Source organism: Chanodichthys erythropterus, chromosome 19 (assembly GCF_024489055.1).
Source record: "Chanodichthys erythropterus isolate Z2021 chromosome 19, ASM2448905v1, whole genome shotgun sequence".
In the NCBI taxonomy this organism is placed as follows: domain Eukaryota; kingdom Metazoa; phylum Chordata; class Actinopteri; order Cypriniformes; family Xenocyprididae; genus Chanodichthys; species Chanodichthys erythropterus.
In genome coordinates, this window is record NC_090239.1 from 28,345,355 (window position 1) to 28,364,915 (window position 19,561).

General features: G+C 43.6%; 1 protein-coding gene across 2 annotated transcripts in view; it reads right to left on the reverse strand.

Moving 5' to 3' along the window:
* Nucleotides 1-19,561, reverse strand: part of pcdh15b (protocadherin-related 15b) — a 239,673-nt gene that overhangs the window by 62,523 nt on the left and 157,589 nt on the right. For both annotated transcript variants that reach the window (XM_067368857.1, XM_067368859.1), the window contains 3 exons: nucleotides 12,742-13,047; nucleotides 9,618-9,845; nucleotides 2,559-2,675 (listed from right to left, as the gene is read on the reverse strand). In XM_067368857.1, the coding sequence (XP_067224958.1) occupies nucleotides 2,559-2,675; nucleotides 9,618-9,845; nucleotides 12,742-13,047 (651 nt within the window). The remainder of the gene's footprint in view (nucleotides 1-2,558; nucleotides 2,676-9,617; nucleotides 9,846-12,741; nucleotides 13,048-19,561) is intronic.

The following is a 19,561-nucleotide window of genomic DNA, read 5'->3' on the forward strand; positions in this document are numbered from 1 at the left end:
TTAAAAGGATATATATACATTTACTGCCTGGTGGTTTACTTAATCTTCACAATCTGGCAACCAAGCACTTTCTCTACACTGTGAAAAAAGCGCAGATGATCTGAAAACACAGACAAACAAGTAAGCTGGAGTTTAGCTATCTCCAATGAGATATTCTGCACAAATTAAAACACCTGTAATAAATCCAAACACGGAGCTCGGCTATATTGTTTGCGATAGTGGTTGTGGAATACTTTCAATTAAAAATAGTCTATAATAAATCAGGAAACTAGATGAGGTAAAATAAACCATGCGTATGAGTTGACCTTCTCTTGATTTGTGCTTTTAGGTGAAAGAGCAATAAATATGATAAAATGTATAAAAAAATTCTGAAATGACAACAATCATTGCAATTATAATTTTGAGCAAAATAGTCAGTAGCTTACAGTTCACCAATGAAAATATAAATCTTTCCATTAACCTACTGTATAACAACAATATACAATGTGACAATTGCTTATTCTTATGGGGATGTGGTGAAATAGAAACCACAAGCAGTGTTTTATACTGCAACTGATGACGTGCAAGCATGACTGCCAGGCTAAATTCAATTTCCAGCCACAGCTGGGGCTGTTGGCCTGCTTTGCCCCTGACCAGTCTTGGCATGTGCGCTGAGTTATGGGCTGAATAGAGAAGCACAACTGATCTTTTTAAGGTTGAGGTTTCCGACAAGGTAAGGGCATAGAGAACCATTTCATCTGTAGACCTCCACAAGAATATGCATTTTGGGTTAAAAGAAAAAGAAAAAAAGAAAGCATGAAAGAGCAAGAGAGAGGGAAAGAATAAAGCCAAATTGACAACAAGTAGAAGAAAGGTTTGTGCGGTGGCTATGTGGGATTTGCGAGACAGTGACAAAGTTATTAACATAAATAAAAAAAAAATCTGTGTGTGTGTGTGTGTGTGTGTGTGTGTGCTGTCCTGTTCAGGGAGTGTTTGATTGACATGTACAGTATAACATATGTGATGTTTAGGGGTAAGTAAATCTGGAGAAGGGGAAGGTAAAAATGGATTTAGCCTGACAATCATGCTAGCATCTCATCAGCTGCAGTATAAAACACTTCTGGGGGTTTCTGGTTTGATAGATCCCTATAAAACTAAGCATTTGTCGCATTATACATTGTAAAAGAAATCTATGGCTTGTTTAGTTGATTCAAATAGCTCAAAATAAAACTCTTGAATATATTTCAGATTACATGATATGAACTGTGCAAACTTTGTTCAAAGAAAGAATTCAATACAGTAATTTAAAAAGCCATTATCATTTAAAAAAAAAACACAGCAAAACAGAACAGAACAAACAAACAAAAAACAAGTATTAGCAAAACAAAAAAACAAACAAAGTAAAAAAAAACAGCAAAGGAAAAAACAAACAAACAAACTAGCAGCAAAGCATAGCAAAAAACTAAACAAAAAGACATAGCAAAGCAAACAAACAACAAACAAACAAACAAAAAATGACAAAAAGACATAAAAAACAAAACAAACAAAACAGCACTATTAAAACTACCCATAACTAAACTGAAAACGAAAATACAAAACATATAGCCCAAAACAAAACCGTGCAAACTTAAATCAAACTCTGTTCAAATAAAAAAATAAATAATTTAATTTTACAGCGAAATGACACATGAATGTCACATGTAACCTAAAATGTATCAGTAATTCAATATAGTAATTCAAAAAGTCATTATTATGTAAAAAAGTAAAGCACAGCAAAACAGAACAGAACAACAACAACAAAAAACTAGTAGCAAAGCAAAACAATAAAACGAAAGCAAAACAAGACAGAGCAAAGCAAAACAAACACAAAACAAAACAAGTAGTAAAAAAGCAAAGCAAACAAACAAACAAACAAACAAACAAACAAAAGCAAAGCAACAAAACAAAACAAAACAAAACTGCACTATTAAATCTGTATCCATAACTAAACTAAAAAAAAAAAGAAATTCAATACTACAATAGCACTGGACTGTGGTTGAGTGAAGTATAAGGTGTCGTGTGATGCTGGTTGTGTTTGTGTGAGATTGTGTACAGTGTGGGGCTTTATGCTGGAGATGTGCCATTCGCAGGCTTGGCTGGTGTAGCTGCCTCTTCAGTTAAACATACACACAGCTTTGAGTATTTTGCTGATGTTTTTTCTCCTCTTATCTTTGTTTCATTGTGTTTGGCCCTTTGAAGTCATGCAACAAAGCACACATTCGCTCAATACATACCGCAGTCAGACCTATTCACAGTCACACCAATAAAGACTGTCAATGACACTCAAGCTTAATCATAAGATACTTTATGCTACACTCGATATATTTTTAGTCACAATTTGCAAAAAAAAGAAGAAAAAAAAAAGATCAAGGCAACTGTTGTCTCGTGAAGCATGATTTTTTACTATCAGGATGACATTTCATGTGTTCTCATTGCGACTAAGCATATGTATGATGTGGGCATAAACAAATTACGTCGATTTTTCAAACTGACTGAAATACCTTAGAGATGAAAGAACACACACAATCAAGCCAACTCACCGGTGGGTCCAGGTCCTCAGCATGCACAGTGGTCACTACGGTCCCCTTGATTGCGTTGGGTGCCACGACCCCCCGATACAGCATTTGGCTGAACACTGGTGGGAAGTCGTTCATGTCCTGTCCAGACACAGAACATCAAACTCCGATTAGTGCCTTGATTCGTGCTCTCTTCGCCTGCTTTTAGCCTTTTGCAACTGTCAGACTGTGTGCTAGCTCAGTCCCCATTAGCTTGCCCTGAACACTAAAACACTAAGCAAAATGGCATTTATTCAATAGTAGATCATGCAGTGCATTAAGGATGTGTCACAGTGCTATATGCCCAGGGACTTTTTGGGGAAAAAGTTGGATGAGACATAATTATAGCCGCTGAGAGACTGCAAAAGGCAGATGAAAAGGTTACTAGAGAGAATAAAGACCCAAAGCTGAAAAGGGGGTGTAAATATAGTGCAACATTATGGTCTGGGAACTAAAAAAATCTATTCATTTTTTTTTTTTTTTTTTCCATAAAGAAATTAATTTTTAATGATAACATATACCATACCCTCAGACATTTGTAAAAGTGGTATATGCCTGACTTCAACTTCATTAAACATCCAGTGAAACATCCACCCATAATTCAAAACAGATATCCACCAATCAAACAAGTTGCTGTTCTAGAAATGACAATCACCACAAAAAAAGCTTATTAGCAACTTCCATAAAATATTGCAAATATTTATCAAGTCTTCTAACACTAAAGTCATTGATATATTTGTAAATATTTAAATATTTCAGCATAATATATGAGCAATATAAAACGAGTAGCTGTGCAATTTGTCTGTATATAAGCACGGCTATGATTTGGCTGAAGGGAATCACAGCGTGCTGATATACAGACATATTGCATGGCTACGAGTGTTATATTGCATTTATACAACAGTTTGGCAGCACAAGTGTGTAAATAAATAAGAACAACAACGGAGTTGTTTTGTGAGGAACTACTTCCTTCTGCGGTGGATTCAAATCTGAAGTTGTACAGTTCAACAGTTGAGGCCAAGCCTCTATTACTAATTCTAAAATGTCACTTTAAAACTAGTAACGAAGGAACATTGAGTATTATGAGGGGAGATCGCCTAAGTGATCTAGCATCTAGCTGATATTCTTAAGGCCAGTATATATAATATATATTCTCATGACAGTGCTATTTAGTGCATTTGTCAGTTGTGTCTCGTAAGATGTTAAAAGTAAAAACTACGTTCTTGTTTCCTTGTTTCAGTCCATTTCAATATAAAAGTCTTTGCAACTGACTGACTCACTCATAAAGACAGTCTTTACCACCATCTCATGGTGCAATAATGTAACTTTTCACTGAAGTCGAAATCACTAATGGACTCTTTCTCAATAACACATAGTAAGGCATGTTATTTCTTTAAAAATATTATTTTTTGAACAATAATATTTAAATTAACATTAGCCATTATAACAGTATAAGAATAGGAAATAAACACAAGCAAACAGTTTAGTCAAACCTACAAAAGCAGTGCCCTAGTTAGTACAGGATGTGACTTCAATGTAAATATAAAGTTATGAAACTTAATATAGCCCTCAAGCCAAATCTATTAGCTCTGGATCAAATAATAGATTAATAAGACCAAAGACTGCCCTTTGATATACCCAAAACAAATTATACCTCATGTTTAAACACTATCTACATAAGAGCCAGTGGCAAATTCTTGAAGGACTGGCAGAGATGAAGCTGTTCTCTGTAGGTACATGAGCACAGAATGGTCGCTGACGGCCTGGAGCTTGCATTGCCGAAACTGTCTAAACAAATTTTCAGAAGTCATGATGTTTACATATAAGTCGCATATCTGAGGTCTAATCAACAATATTCTCGCCTAAACAACTCTTAAAACTACATTTAGTTACAAAATAACAGTAGTATCTATAAAAATATGGCGAGTTTGCTCATCCACCATGACACTCGCTGTGAGAATGCAGAAAGCAGAGTGATTCAAACAGTGAAACAGTTCCTGTGGCGATACTGGTAGAATATGCATGGCTCTCAGCCAATCAGCTTTGAGAAACAGAAAGAACTGTTAAATTAAATTATTAGAAAGTGTTACACGACTGGACAAAACAATACTGATAAGATCTACAATCACACTAAAAGTATTTAAAGCTCCAGGAACTCACTACTAAAACATTATTGTTTAAAATACTAAAGTGTTTTGTTTACTATAGTCAATATATAATGTATTATATTACAGTATAGTGTCATTATTTTTGATTGACAGTTCTATCACAGAGATTTAGAGGAAATATGTAGGCAGTCGGCATGCATATTCCATTGTGTCATTTCTAACACTTTATGGGAATTTTCCCTCAAATTTTAAATGCTTTTTGTTCTAATGCTGTTAAGCTGTTTGCTTCATGGTTTAAAACTCGTTTTCCAGAGGGCGTTAACTTTTTCCCACAAAGTTATATATGTGAGCTAAGAGGAAAAGTACGGTTGGCTCCCATGAATGCTGATGACACAGGTGATTCCGGGAGATGCAAGAGACGTGATGCGACCTAATACATTCAATAGAGCAGCCGTCTCCGAGTCCAAGGAGAGGCCAGGCGGGTTCAGGTATCCAAATTACACCTCCCTCCCCTGTCATTCCCCCCACCCTTCATCCTTCCTGTGAGAATGTGCTTATCCAAGGATGCCCTTGAGTCTTGAGTACCGACTAATAAAACTTTGCTATTGCTCACATCCCCAAAATAAAAGGTCTTGTGGAAAGTACTTTGGAGTGAAATTGGTATTTTTTTTCTCTTATTTTCCAATCCTACACATTTCTGTGTGTCTTCTCTGTCCCCAGATGAAAAATAAAATCTGTCAAGCCTTAAAGTAAATCTGCAAAGTGTAGTGAGTTCACGATGGTGCTCTTAGTTGCAGCGGGACCGTTTTCTCCATCAGGACGGTGCCTTGGGGCCTCTATCCCATCATAATCACTATGATATCCCAAGTCTCCATGCATCAGGTAGCACATTTGTTTCTACTGTTCACTTCTGCTTTTTCATTTTCCACAGCAACTAATTTTCAATTAGCCACACCGTGCACAGAAGGAAAATTAATAAATAATCCCAACACGGAAACAATTAGGGGTTCTTGGGAGACTGTAGAGGATGTTATAAGCTGTGTGTTTCCTTGCATGAAAATGCTTTTGCTTAAACTCTTTATCTTTGAAGTTGAAGCTGAAACTGAAATAAACATAAAAAATAAATAAATAAAAAACCCAGATGTAATTTTAAACAACTGTTTAAATGTCTAACAATGCTCTAGCTCTCAAGCTCTCTTGTCGAAGCCTGATCGGAGAGGAATATAACAGTCATATGAATAGGGTAGGCTAAGACATTTAACTGTAGGTAAACAAACTACAAGCTACTCATACTATAGTTTAATTATTGTCAAATTATCATTTTAAGCAAGTTCATAACAATAAGTAACTAACTTCATTGAAGCAATATCTTTTTTTTTTTTTTTTTTTAAATGAAAAACTATTAGATAATATAACTTTAGCAATGTAAGCAGAATTCACTTAGCACAAAAGCCATAATGATCTCATATAGTGTTTTAACTGACAACTTTACTCTAAATGCAACTAATAAAACAAAAATAAAATAAAATAAAATAAATAGTCCTGGTCCGATTAGTGTTCAGATTGGCAATTTTATCACCGAACCAAAAGATACCGAACCTAAAGGCACAGGGACACGTTCACGGATTTTATGACGTATTACCTATTTTGAGATGGAACTACAGAATATCCAAAACAATGCTGTGTGCTGAGGTAAATGCATTTGTTGTGTGTGCATAGCCTGCATATGATGGTATTTTGGCCAGCTGGGAACTTGTGAAGAGCTTATAAAATGTGTAAAGGAGTCAAAACTGAGGCATGAATCCCTCCTTGGAGATGCACGTCTGATGCCTGCGATGTGCAAACTTGCGACTATGATGAAAAAAAACTGATATACGTGAGGATTCTGTTATTTTTAGGGTCTCATCTTCCTGTTTTTGGTTCGTTTACATGTCTTTGATCTGTGGTTGCATTCATTTATCATGCGAACTACATCATAGTTGGTTTGAAAGTGGACCAAGACCCATCTTTTCAGCAGTCTCTGTCCACTTGTTTGATGCGCACCAGGTTTCGGATGGCAGCGTTCACACATGTTCAAATGAACCGCACTAACAGAGCAATTGCACCAGGGTTCATTTTAGGGTGTTTTCACACCTGTAGACCTACATTTATTACAATGTGGCATTTTCTTCTTGGTTCGGTTTGCTTTCACAAGGCAATATTTCAAAGCGAACCAAAATGTGCTCATGCAAGTCACATGCGTGTACAACTGTCTCCTTGTTGGTCAGAGTTTTTTCAGCGTCATCCACAAAAAATGATTGACAAGTTCGCTTCATGAGCATATTGGCTTTTTTTGTACTGTCGAGACACACACAAACACTATTCAAATGTAGCCGCCATTCCCACTGTTAAATTATGTACTGCATTCATATTAATTCAAGCGAGCTCTCTCTGTATCTCCCAGCACTGTCTAGTAAGCTAACAGTGTCGAGACACATGAAAACACTATGTTATATAACTCATTTCCCACTATGAAATATGCTATTGTTTGGGTTGTTGGTCCGTTGGGTCAGATTTCTTTCACACCACAAGCGAACCAATCCAAAGTTCGTTTGCAATCGGGGCGAGACCACCTCGTTCAGGCAGTCTCAGAGCGATTGTTTTAGTGCGGGTCCGAGTGCAATTGCTGTGTGTTCACATATGCCTAAACGAACCGAGCCAAGGAAGAAAATGCACCAGGTTCCGAAACAAACGCTCAAGGGTGAAAGCAAACATGACACGTGTGAACACACCCTAAAACACCATTTATATAACAGAGTTAAACTTAATGATTAACAACAGCATTCAACTAAACACTTCACTTCAAAAAGACCTTAAATCACTGATTTATTATTATTATTTTTTTTTGTGAACTGTCAGAATAAAGCGATACACTAAAATTCACTAAATGTGTTAAATGACTCAAAGGACAATTTAGGAGAGCACATTTGATTATTGCGTCAAGTCGTTTCACTGAAATACTACCTGTGAAAAGATTGTGGCAAAAAAAGGCAATGCAGCACTTACTGCTTTACTACTTGTTGGAAAAAAGTATGCAACACAAAATGCAAAAACAAAATTTTATGGTATAAAATACAATGCTTTTATTAAAATTGACTAGTTTGATTTTTGTGATTATAATGTGAAACATTATAACTTTGTCCTCGCACAAAATTACTGATTGTGTGGATTCCGATTGAAATGACTGGATTTTGCCTGTGAAAATTCACCATACAATAGTAAATGTGACCGCACCGTTACAGTTTGTGATGGCATAAAGACCATGACTTAAATTACTTTGAATGTTAAAACATGTTCTCAATACTACGGAAAAGACAAAAAGGTCTCCTATACTACACACAGCTGACTCTATTTGGAAACTGAATGACTTCTGGTCCATCAGCTATTGTTTATAGTATGTCATGGAAAGATAGCTTAAGAGATGATTCACAGGTCCCCTGGGCAAATACGGTGTCACAGTAACCACCTCAGAAATACTACCACTACAATCTCTTCCACCACTTAACCGACAGCAGCATTTCCAGTGGGAGCTAATTGACATTCATCCAGTGTGTAGAACTTAATTTTCTGAGACCTTACAAATCAGCTAGTTACACAACAGTGGTCTTGTGGACCATTTCAGACATAACACAGTCTCTAGCTGTCAGTGTCTACAGGGCTTAGGAGTGGCTATGGAGAGCAATCATAGTTTCGGGAAATCCCCTGAAAAGTATGACTCTCCTTGCTTGCCAGGTTAGAACATTAGTCTTAAAGCGGTTTGGTTTTCACAGTATACCCTTAACCTACACCCCCCACCAACATCCTATTTTACGTTGATTTAACACTGTGCCTACGAGGATACAAAAATTTTGACATCATTTTGTGTTTTCGTTTGTGTGATAGAGAACTCAATGCGGTGCAGGCACGCTGTCTGAAGCGTCATTCTGTGTGTGAGTTTCGGGTATTTGTTCACAGAAACCACTTCACGGACAGTGTGCCAGTACAGATTTGAGTTCTTTTTTTACGTCTTATCATACTTGAATGGTTTAATAGCGCTTGAATGAATGACTGCATGTCATATACTTCCATTTCATTATTCCCTTAATAGGGCCAGATTTACTGACAGCTTGTGCCAGCACAAACCCTCTTTTGGCGTTAAAAACTACTGTCAGGATTTATTAAAGATACGCAGTGAAAAAATTAGCGCTGTAAAGGCGTGGACAGTTATTTTTGCGGCTGATCTTATTGCATATGCATTTGTAGGAGTTTCCCATTCAGACACAAAATTTATGGGAGGAAAGTATTTAAATGAATCATGCAAGCTGATTTACTAAGGTTTGCGCTAGTCAATTTACTGGTATTTGCGCCATTATTTACTGCCCAAAAAAATGTCTTAAACTAGACGCTAATTTGTGCTGCTCTTGGTAGATCGCGTTGGTCATTATGGAAATGATCTGGCTACGTCTGTGTTCTTTAATTTTCACGCAGAACTTTCCACTCCCATCTGTGCTTTTTTGGAATTGCACTCTCTCACTAATTTGCCCTGTTTAGTAAATCTGGCCCATAGTCTTAAAAGTCCATTAAGGATAAACAACAGTATGCAATATATAATATGAGGGTACGCAATGCTAATGCCTTAATGTAAACATATCACATGCTGCATTCATCCAATCATTGACACTGCAAATATACAAACAAGAACAATAATCCAGGGTTTAGGAATGTGCAGTGTGAAATGTCAGCATATAAATACAAAGGATTAATTGTTAACCCCAGGTAAATCATGAGCCGTGTGAGAAAATGTGAAGCAAGATAATCCAAGATTCTGTTTACCTGGGGTTTAGAATGATCCTGGGTTAACTGGTTAAGCCTTATAGATTAATCAGGGAATTGAGGGACATAATTGAGACTCTCTTACCAGTACAGTGACGGTAACAGAGGCCAACCCCGGGGGCATTTTGCCACTTCCGCCATCCACAGCCTCCACTATGAAGGTGCGTGTCGTCCCATTAGGTAAGAGTTTCTCGAAATCAAGTGAGCGAAGCACCATCAGCTCTCCAGTGAGGGGGTTCACTGAAAACAGCTCTCTGGCCTCCGCAGTCCTGATACGGTATGTGACGTTCGCATCCAGATCGGGGTCCAGTGCCTGTGTGAGAAAATCATTAAGATCAAAACATAGATGAGCAATTCTACTCTCAGCATTAATTAAACTCTTAAACTTTTTCTGAATAAACCAAATGACAGGGTTACATAAATGATTGAAACGAATCCTGTAGTGACCCAGAAGCAATGAGTAAATTAGAACCAGCAGCCAGGCACAGAGCAGCGGGAACTCACAAATTCACCATCATGTCAAACTGAACATCATCCCAGAGGACACAGGCCTTTGGATATATGAGGCAGAGTGTAGACTCTGAGGACAAAATTGTGTCTGGTCTTGCACTGTAACACAGTGGTTATCAAATGGTGGGTAGACACCGCAAAAATATGCAACAGGTCTTTTCTGATTGAGTCACAGACAGCGAAAAACACTGCTAAATGCAAATGATAAAATGCAACTAACCATATAATCCAACTGAGTCTTATTGGAAAAACGTGTCTGTGGAAACATTTCTGACAAATATTAGATTGCTTCTTTCATGTTTTGTGACACTTTCAAAGTGAAAATTGGTGATTTGTTGGCTGCAGTGACCATAAATCCATGAAGCATTTATAACATTTATTTTCATAACTTGTTACAAAAAAAAAAAAGTCTCTCATCAGAAAAAAATTCCTTTCCTGTCCTGTCAGACTTCATACTGTGCTCTTCAATGGCCCGCATAAATATGGAGGCACTCACTGTATATCACTTCATAATAAATAAAGTGCAAAAGATATTACTTGCAAGGTTGTAGTTATATTGTCAATTAGTAAGTCATGAAATTACCAAAAAGTACCAATAAATTACATAACTGGTACGTTGTGTGATAGTTTTGCATGCAAGTATGATGTTCATTCTATTCATCAGGAACAGTTTCTATATGTTTCATTAACAGTTCATGTTAGTATTATATATTTACCAGAAGTTACCATGGTAACAGGGTAACTTTTGTTTCCGTAACCCCTAAATGGGACTTCACTTTGTGTTATTTTGTATATTTTTAAATGACTGTGGTGGCTCAATCCAACTTACTTACTTTATTGTATTAACAAAAACTAGTTTGGGACTGCAGGTCAAATTCCTAAAAAAAATTGGGTCGTGGCTTAATGACTATGGAAAAATGTGGGTCCCATGGCCAAACCAGTTGAGAACCACTGCTTTAAAGTACACTTATTTTGATGTGGTGATTAACAAAAAACCCTAAAAAGATAACATCTGAATTAACTGGTTTTAATCAAATATTATTTAATATTGCTGAATCAACCTAAATACGTTAATTTACACCAACATTATGCGTTAAATCAAGTAACAAAAACTAGCTTTTTAAGGTAACAATTGCAGGTTACCTCTTTTACAGTGCTAAAACACATTAAATAACTTGATAATAATTTGTAATGCTTAATAATAAACTGTTGTGTTATTTTATTTTAAGTCAGTGGCGTAACTTTGTTTTAAAAAGTGGGTGAGACAGGAGTGTGTGTGTGTGTGTGTGTGGGGGGGGGGGGGGGTATAGTAATTGTATCATTACAATAATAAATAAACAAAATTTATTGACATAGACCTCATGTTTATTATGATAGTTTCGTCCTTCCATCTACTATAATACAATATATTATTAGTCTCGAGAGTATTTACATTAGCCAATAAATAATGATCCGCAGAGAGTATTAGTTTGTCCTGATGGATAGGGGTGGAATTTTTGTTCAGCGTGCCAGAGGTTCTGGGTTCTAATCCGCCCTCGTGTTATTTATTTATTTATTTTTTTCTCATTAAAACCAAATATGTTCATCAGTGATTGTATATCAAGAGCAGGGACACGTTTATGTGCATTTTGTTTTGTGAGTTCACCCGAACAAATAAGTCTCCGGCCGCAACAGCGATAGATTGAAGCGCTCGTTCGTGTGAAGACTGCACAGTGTGCACGAGCACCAAGAAAACACTGTTTGTGCCACTGATAACAGAGGAAATATGCACTCAAAACAAAAACAACACATCCCAGCGCAAGATCACCTATTATTTAACACGAACAAATTGATAATCTACTAAAGATGTTTTGTTTTGTATTAGCAGCCTATACATCCATGCCGTGAGATGTTTCAAAAGTGGTGGGGACAATATTGACCCTGGCAAAAAGTCGTGGGGAAATGTCCCACCCATAAATTATGTCTATGTTAAAGTTGATAAGCTTTAAAGGTACTAATTTGCAACTTCATTATTACAAATATATAGTTACGAATCTATTTAAAAACATGACATACAAGTTTCAATAGAAATTACACTAAAGAAATTTTAGTTTTTCCATAAATCATTTTTATTACAAAAATGCATATAAAGATGTACTTGTGTTCTACTTAAGAGCATCAAAAAAGTTTAAACTATAACATTTTCATTTAATTGCAGTTAGCATGCAATTGAATGTCCGACAACATCCCATTCAGTTAGCACTTAAATATATTATTTTAAAGTATTTTATTTCCATAAGTATTACATTTAAAAGTATGATGTACTTTTTTTGTTTTTATTTTACAAGGGTTTGCTGGTAAACCAGGTCAAAACTAGCACTAACTAGCAATAAACCCACCTGCACCAGCATAAAAAAAAAATTGGTCTAAGCTAGTGTTGTAGGCAAGCTACAAACATACATACGTAATATGTTTTTTCTTCCTAAAGGTCTCTCAGTAAGTCAAGTTAAAAAGCTACATATTCCAAATAAATCAACTTCCAACCAAGAACACCTTTACAAATGTAAAACATGTCTGACTTGTCATGTTAAGACAAAACATTAACAAAGAAATGTTTTCCAGAGGCTAATTTCATGGAGTCATGTTTTAGATCTGGCCATGTTTGATGTGTTGAATATGCATGTGCAGTGTTTGTGTGTGTCTGCCTGTGTGTAACTTACACTGATATTAAGGATGACCATGCCCACTGGGCTGTTTTCTGGCAGTGTGACATGATAGGCAGGCTGGGAGAAGACTGGGCTGTTGTCATCCACGTCCAGCACTTTGATGGAGAGTGTAATGGTGGTTCGGCGAGGGTCCTTGGCCCCATCCGAAGCCTGCACAATCAAATCATACTGAGCCCTCTCCTCACGATCCAGAGGAACAGCTGTGAAGATGCTGCCATCAGTGCTGATCCTGAAGAGATCTGTATGACTGACCAGTCGGTAACGGACCTGCCCGTTAATGCCCAGGTCCAGATCAGTGGCCTGGATGAGGACACACACACACATACACACATTTACCATATGTAAAAGAAGACATACACTACACAGAAAATTAATGTGGATACCTGGTCATCACACTCATATGTGATTGTGACATTTAATTTTGAACTGATTGGAACTTCTGTTCATGATTATTGGATTAGGGTTCTTTCTTTTAGGAATCTTTATATAGAGACTGCTGAACTTCCTTCATGTTTCCCTGGCACGACGAGGACACCAGGTCCCCTGTTTATTTGGACACATTATTTTCTTTTTTAAAAGTTTTCTGTTTATTTCTGTTAAATAAAAGCCTCTCCGAGGCCTGACGCCACACCCACTGTGTCTGTCTTTTGCTCCTCCCGCCACATTATATATATATATATATTAGGCTATACATGTTTGCCGCAGAATTTTTGTGGAAACCATTATATGTATTACATATTGATATATTTTTTCAAGATTTTTCACTGAATAAAAAAATCAAAAGAACAGCATTTTTTTTTTTTTAAGAAATCTTCTGTAACATTATAAGTTTGCATTGTCACTTTTGATCAATTTAAGGCCTCCATGCTGAAGTAGATTTATTTTAAATCTTACTGACCACAATATTTTGAGTTCCCTTTCAGTCGGTCACGTTCGACGTACGTCAGTAGTGACCGACGAATTGGGATATCGCTTAGAGAGCCCTATCATCTTCGTGTAAACTAAAACAAGCCAATGGAATTGGTGTGCGATATTTGCATAATGTGCACCGCCCCCGACAGGTGTATATAAATAGGAAGCAGATGCAATCGCACTCTGTCTTTCGCTTCGGAGCCATTCACTGGTGTCCTGTTTTAGAAGATTCCTTTCTTCGTTTGTTTTATTCTAAAACATTGCCTCAGAAGAGGATTTACAGCGAGCTTTCAGTGCTGGTGAAAGGGCATGTTCAGCGAGGTCGCGAGTCTCCGAGGAGCTGAGCTATAAGCTCAAAAACTGCTGTTTTCACAGCAACACAAAGAGTGTGTGCGTGTGTAGCGATTTGGGCCGGTTCCTCGGTGTGTCAGGGAGTGGTGTACCTGACACATCGCGTCGCTCCCTGGGTGCTTCAGCACGAGTGAGTTGACTTCCCCTTCTAAAAGAGCTTTACAGACGAACCCTGACAGTATGTCATTTCGTCTGTGCGTTAATGGGTGCGGTCGTTCCCTGGTCCCTGCTGATGGGCACAATCGTTGCATCTCGTGTTTGGGCATTCTGCACGCTGAAGCAGCTTTTGTGGATGGTTCATGTTCCCATTGCGGGAACATGACTATCGCGATGCTGAGGTCGAGACTCTCCTTCCTGAAGTCTCAGGAAGCGGGGGTCCCCTCTCCTATGCCGCGTACGACCGTTTTTTCCGGCCCCGGGAACCGGAATGACGGTACGGCGCTGTATAGGAAGGGTGACCAGAGGATTACGGTCAGGGCTTCCCCGCCGAGCGGAAACGCTCCTCGGGCCCCTGCCGCCTCATCAGCACCGCAACCCATCGTGCCACCGTTGGTTTCCGCTGGGCCCTCTACGGACTGTCCAGCCGTTACCTTTGGTGTGCTGGCGGCGGATCGGATGTCGATCGCTGCATCGGAAGGTGAGCCTGAGTCCTCAGGGGAGGATTCGGACGCGCTGCCGCCCGGGACGGTAGCGTTGCCCGAGTCGGATCCCGAGCTCACGGCTGTGCTCTCCCGGGCCGCCTTGTGCGTCGGGCTTGAGTGGAACCCTCCACCCTGTCCCGGCCCATCTCGGTTGGACGATTGGTACTTGGCGGGGGGTCGCGCTGGTCAAATCCAGCGTCCCGCCCCAATGCCTTTCTTCCCGGAAGTACACGATGAGGTGACCAGGTCTTGGCAAGCTCCGCATGGGGCTCGTACAGGGCCTGGTCCCTCGTCCGCCTTCACCTCCCTGGACGGCGGGCTAGCCAGGGGGTACGCGAAGATCCCGCCAGTCGAGTGGTCTGTTGCGACGCAATTGTGTCCAACGGCCGCTGGCTGGCGCGGTGAGCCGCGTCTCCCGTTCCAGGCCTGTGAATTCTCAGCCGGTCTGACTGAGAAAGCTTACAGTGCCTGTGGGCAGGCTGCCTCTGCCCTGCACGCGATGGCCCTTTTGCAGGTCTACCAGGCAAAAGCGCTGTCGCAGATGCCCCAGGAAGGTCCTGACCAACAGCTGCTTGGGGAGCTGCGCGCTGCCACTGACCTTGCCCTCCGGGCAACGAAGGTGACAGTGCGTTCTGTTGGCCAGGCGATGTCTACTCTGGTAGCCCAGCAACGCCACCTCTGGCTGACCTTGGCAGACATGAGGGAGACCGACAAACATCGGTTCCTGGATTCCCCCGTGTCTCCGGTCGGCCTTTTCGGCGACGCGGTGGAGAGCTGTGCCCAACAGTCCTCCGCTGCACAGAAGCAGGCTGAGGCTATCAGACATGTCATGCCACGGCGGTCCGCTGCTGCCTCCACCCAGCCGCCCGTGGCTCAGCCTCAGCCCGCTCGTCGCCGAGGGCGCCCGCCTGCGTCTTCCTCCGCCCCTGCTAAGTTGGCAAAGCAGCATCCTACACCAGCCAAACAGCAGGGTGCCGGGCGCGGACGTGGTGCCCAGCCCGTCTCTGCCAGCCAGGTGGCAAGTGGTCGGGGAAAACTCGGCCCTGAGACAGGCGACCTGGAGCGGAAGGTTCCTGCCCTTTGGGAGAGTATTCCATCTGCTCTCCCACCCCCGGAGGAGGGCCGGGGGGGATATTGTGGCGGCTGTCCATCTACCGCCGCTGGCTCTCCGGAGTCCAGCGGTACCCACTTTGCCACAAAAAAAGCAGTTTCCTCAAACTCCAGGTCACAACAGGGGGTGTCTGCCAGTGTGCCAGGCTCCGCCTCGCCGCTGACAGCTCCCTCCCCATTCGCCAGCAGGTGGCAGTGTGATGGTGCAGACCGCGTCCCGTGCGCCGTCTCCCATGCACACTGCTGCCTCACAGAGTCCGACCCCACTCCGGGCCGCCCCCAAGCCGTCCGAGTCGGGTCCCTCTCTGCCTTGCTGCCCCACCCCCGGTGCGTCTGTGGTGCCTTTGGTCCCGCTGGCTCAGTGTCTGGAAGCGTGGATCACGCTCCCCAGCCTGTCCAGTTGGCTCATTCGTACTATCAGACTCGGCTATGCGATTCAGTTCGCCCGGCGTCCCCCGGTCTTCAGGGCTGTCCACTTCACTCCGGTGTCGTTGGACAGTGCACCTGTTCTCCGGGTGGAGATTGCTGTCCTCCTGGCGAAGGATACAATCAAGCCGGTCCCTCCAGCCGATATGAAGTCGGGGTTCTACAGCCCCTACTTCATTGTACCAAAAAAAGGGCGGTGGGCTACGGCCAATCCTGGACCGTCCCCAGGATTGGTCTGCAGCAATAGACCTGAAGGACGCGTACTTTCATGTCTCGATTCTGCCTCGACACAGACCCTTCCTAGGTCGGTCTGCGTTCGAGGGTCGGGCATGTCAGACCGCGACATGGTTGTAGTTCCCAGCCGGTTGGGTCTTCAGGTCAACTGGGACAAGAGCAAACTCGCCCCCAGGTAGAGGATCTCTTGTTTCGGTCTTGAGCTAGACTCGGTCGCACGGACTGCGCGTCTCACCGAGGTGCGCGTCCAGTCGGTGTTGAACTGCCTGAGCTCGCTCAAGTGCAGGACAGCGGCTCCACTGAAAGATTTTCAGAGGCTCCTGGGGCATATGGCATCTGCAGCCGCGGTAACGCCGCTCGGATTGCTTCATATGAGACCGCTTCAACACTGGCTCCGCGGCCGGGTCCCGAGATGGGCGTGGCAGTGCGGCACGCTCCGTGTCCCCGTGACACCGAGCTGCCGTCGCACCCTTGTCCGGTGGTTGGACCCTTCGTTCCTGTGGGCCGGAGTACCCCTCGAACGAGTGTCCAGGCACGCTGTGGTCTCCACAGATGTCTCTGCCACGGGATGGGGGGCCACGTACAACGGGCATGCAGTGACAGGTCTTTGGACGGGGCCTCAGCTGCATTGGCATACCAATTGCCTCGAGTTGCTAGCGGTTCGTCTTGCGCTGGCCCGCTTCAAGGAGCTGTTGTCAGGCAAGCACGTTCTAGTCCGCTCACTAAGCAATGCGGCCGTTGCGTACACCTACCGTCAAGGTGGTCTACGCTTCCGTCGCATGTTGCAACTCGCCCGCCATCTCTTGTTGTGGAGTCAGAAGGATCTGAGGTCCCTTCGGGCCACTCGTGTCTCAGGTGTGCTCAACCGTGCAGCCGACGAGCTGTCACGGCAGCATCTACTTGCGGGCGAGTGGCGGCTCCACCCCCAGGCGGTCCAGCTGATCTGGCAGCGTTTCGGCAAGGCCCAGGTAGTCCTGTTTGCCTCCCCGGAAACTGCCCTCCGCCAGTGGTTTTATTCCCTGACCGGCGGCACGCTCGGCACGGATGCCCTGGCACACAGCTGGCCCCCGGGTCTGCGCAAACATGCGTTTCCCCCAGTGAGCCTTCTCGCACAACTCATGTGCAAGGTCAGGGAGGACGGGGAGCAGGTTCTGTTAGTGGCTCCGTACTGGCCCACTCGGACCTGATTCTCAGACCTCATTCTCCTCGCGACAGCACCTCCCTGGCCGATTCCTCTGAGGAAGGACCCCCTGACTCAGAGACGGGCACCCTGTGGCACCCGCGTCCCGATCTGTGGAACCTCCACGTGTGGTCCCTGGACGGGATGCGGAGGTTCTGAGTGATCTCCCGCAAGCGGTCGTAGACACCATCACTTCCGCTAGAGCTCCTTCCACTAGGAATCTCTACGCGTTGAAGTGGAACCTGTTCGTCGAATGGTGCGCCTCTCGCCGAGAGGACCCCCGATCATGTTCGGTCGGATCCGTGCTTTCCTTTCTGCAAGATGGGTTGGAGCGAAGGCTGTCTCCCTCCACCCTCAAGGTGTATGTTGCCGCTATTGCCGCACATCACCATGCATTTGAGGGTAAGTCCCTGGGGAAACACGATCTGATCGTCAGATTCCTGAGGGGGGCCAGGAGACTGAATCCTCCTCGCCCTTCCTCCGTACCCTCTTGGGATTTGACCCTGGTTCTCACAGCTCTCCGGGGTCATCCCTTCGAACCTTTGCAATCAGTCGACCTGAAACTAATGTCTCTTAAGACGGTTCTTCTGGTTGCATTGGCTTCCCTGAAGAGGGTAGGGGATCTGCATGCATTTTCGGTCGACGAAACGTGCCTAGAATTCGGGCCCGGTGCTTCTCACGTCATCCTGAGACCCCGGCCTGGATATGTGCCCAAGGTTCCTACCACTCCCTTCAGAGATCAGGTAGTGAACCTGCAAGCGCTGCCCTCGGAGGAGGCAGACCCAGCCCTAGCTTTGCTCTGTCCCGTCCGCGCTCTGCGCGTTTACGTGGATAGAACGCGAAGCTTCAGGACCTCAGATCAGCTCTTCATCTGTTACGGAGGCCAGCAGAAGGGAAAGGCTGTCTCCAAGCAGAGGATGGCCCACTGGATAGTGGATGCCATCGCCTTGGCGTACGAATCCCAGGGCGTGCCTTGCCCGCTCGGGTTGAGAGCCCACTCCACCAGAGGGGTGGCCTCTTCCTGGGCGCTGGCTCATGGCGCCTCGCTGACAGATAAGTAGAACTGCGGGCTGGGCGACACCTAACACGTTTGCTAGGTTTTATAGCCTACGTGTAGAGCCGGTATCCTCGCGTGTACTCGCATCCACTAGTCGGTAGACGTGTTGTACCCACTCTAAGTGTCGGCTTGCAATGCCATTCCCGCCACTGGCCTGATACGTGCATACTTCCACTCCAGTCGTGTTCCCCGCTTGGCGAACCCTGTCGAGTTCCTCCGCCCCCCCCTTCGGCTCGGACATTGCGGAGTGTCTGATGCCAGGCCTACATCCGTCGCTGACGCTGTCTGTTGGCTGGGGCCCATATGTCGTGACCCCTCTACGTGAGCGGTCCCATATGTGTATTTTCCACGGTTTAAAACTCCCTACGGGCCGAGTCCGTGTCTTTCCCTTAGCAGAGCCAGCTCTGCTGTCACCTGTCAGATGAGTCTCCCCCTAACCAGGTGGAGCCATCCCAGGGACTCCATATGCGTACTGCCCCCCCGGGCCAGTCCATGTGTGTATTTCCCACGTAAACTCCTCCCCCATTGGGTAGGTAGTGGTCTCCGCAGCGTCCCTTACGGGTTCGCTTTCCCAGTGTGTCTAGTTTACTTAGTGGGTAGTGGTTAGACAGCAGTAGACTCTCTCGGTGTAAGCTCGCCCCCTTCACCGCCAGCCGGTGCTATGGGCGGCTGAGCTTGCGCTGGGCACTGGAAGGGGTTTCGTAACTGTGGCGCTTTAGTTGGGATCCCAATTCGTCGGTCACTACTGACGTACGTCGAACGTGACCGACTGAAAGGGAACGTCTCGGTTACGTATGTAACCCTCGTTCCCTGAAGGAGGGAACGGAGACGTACGTCCCGTCGCCACAGTTTCTGTACCCTCGCTGTAGTGCGGACACCAGTTGTCTCCTCAGCGAAAAACAG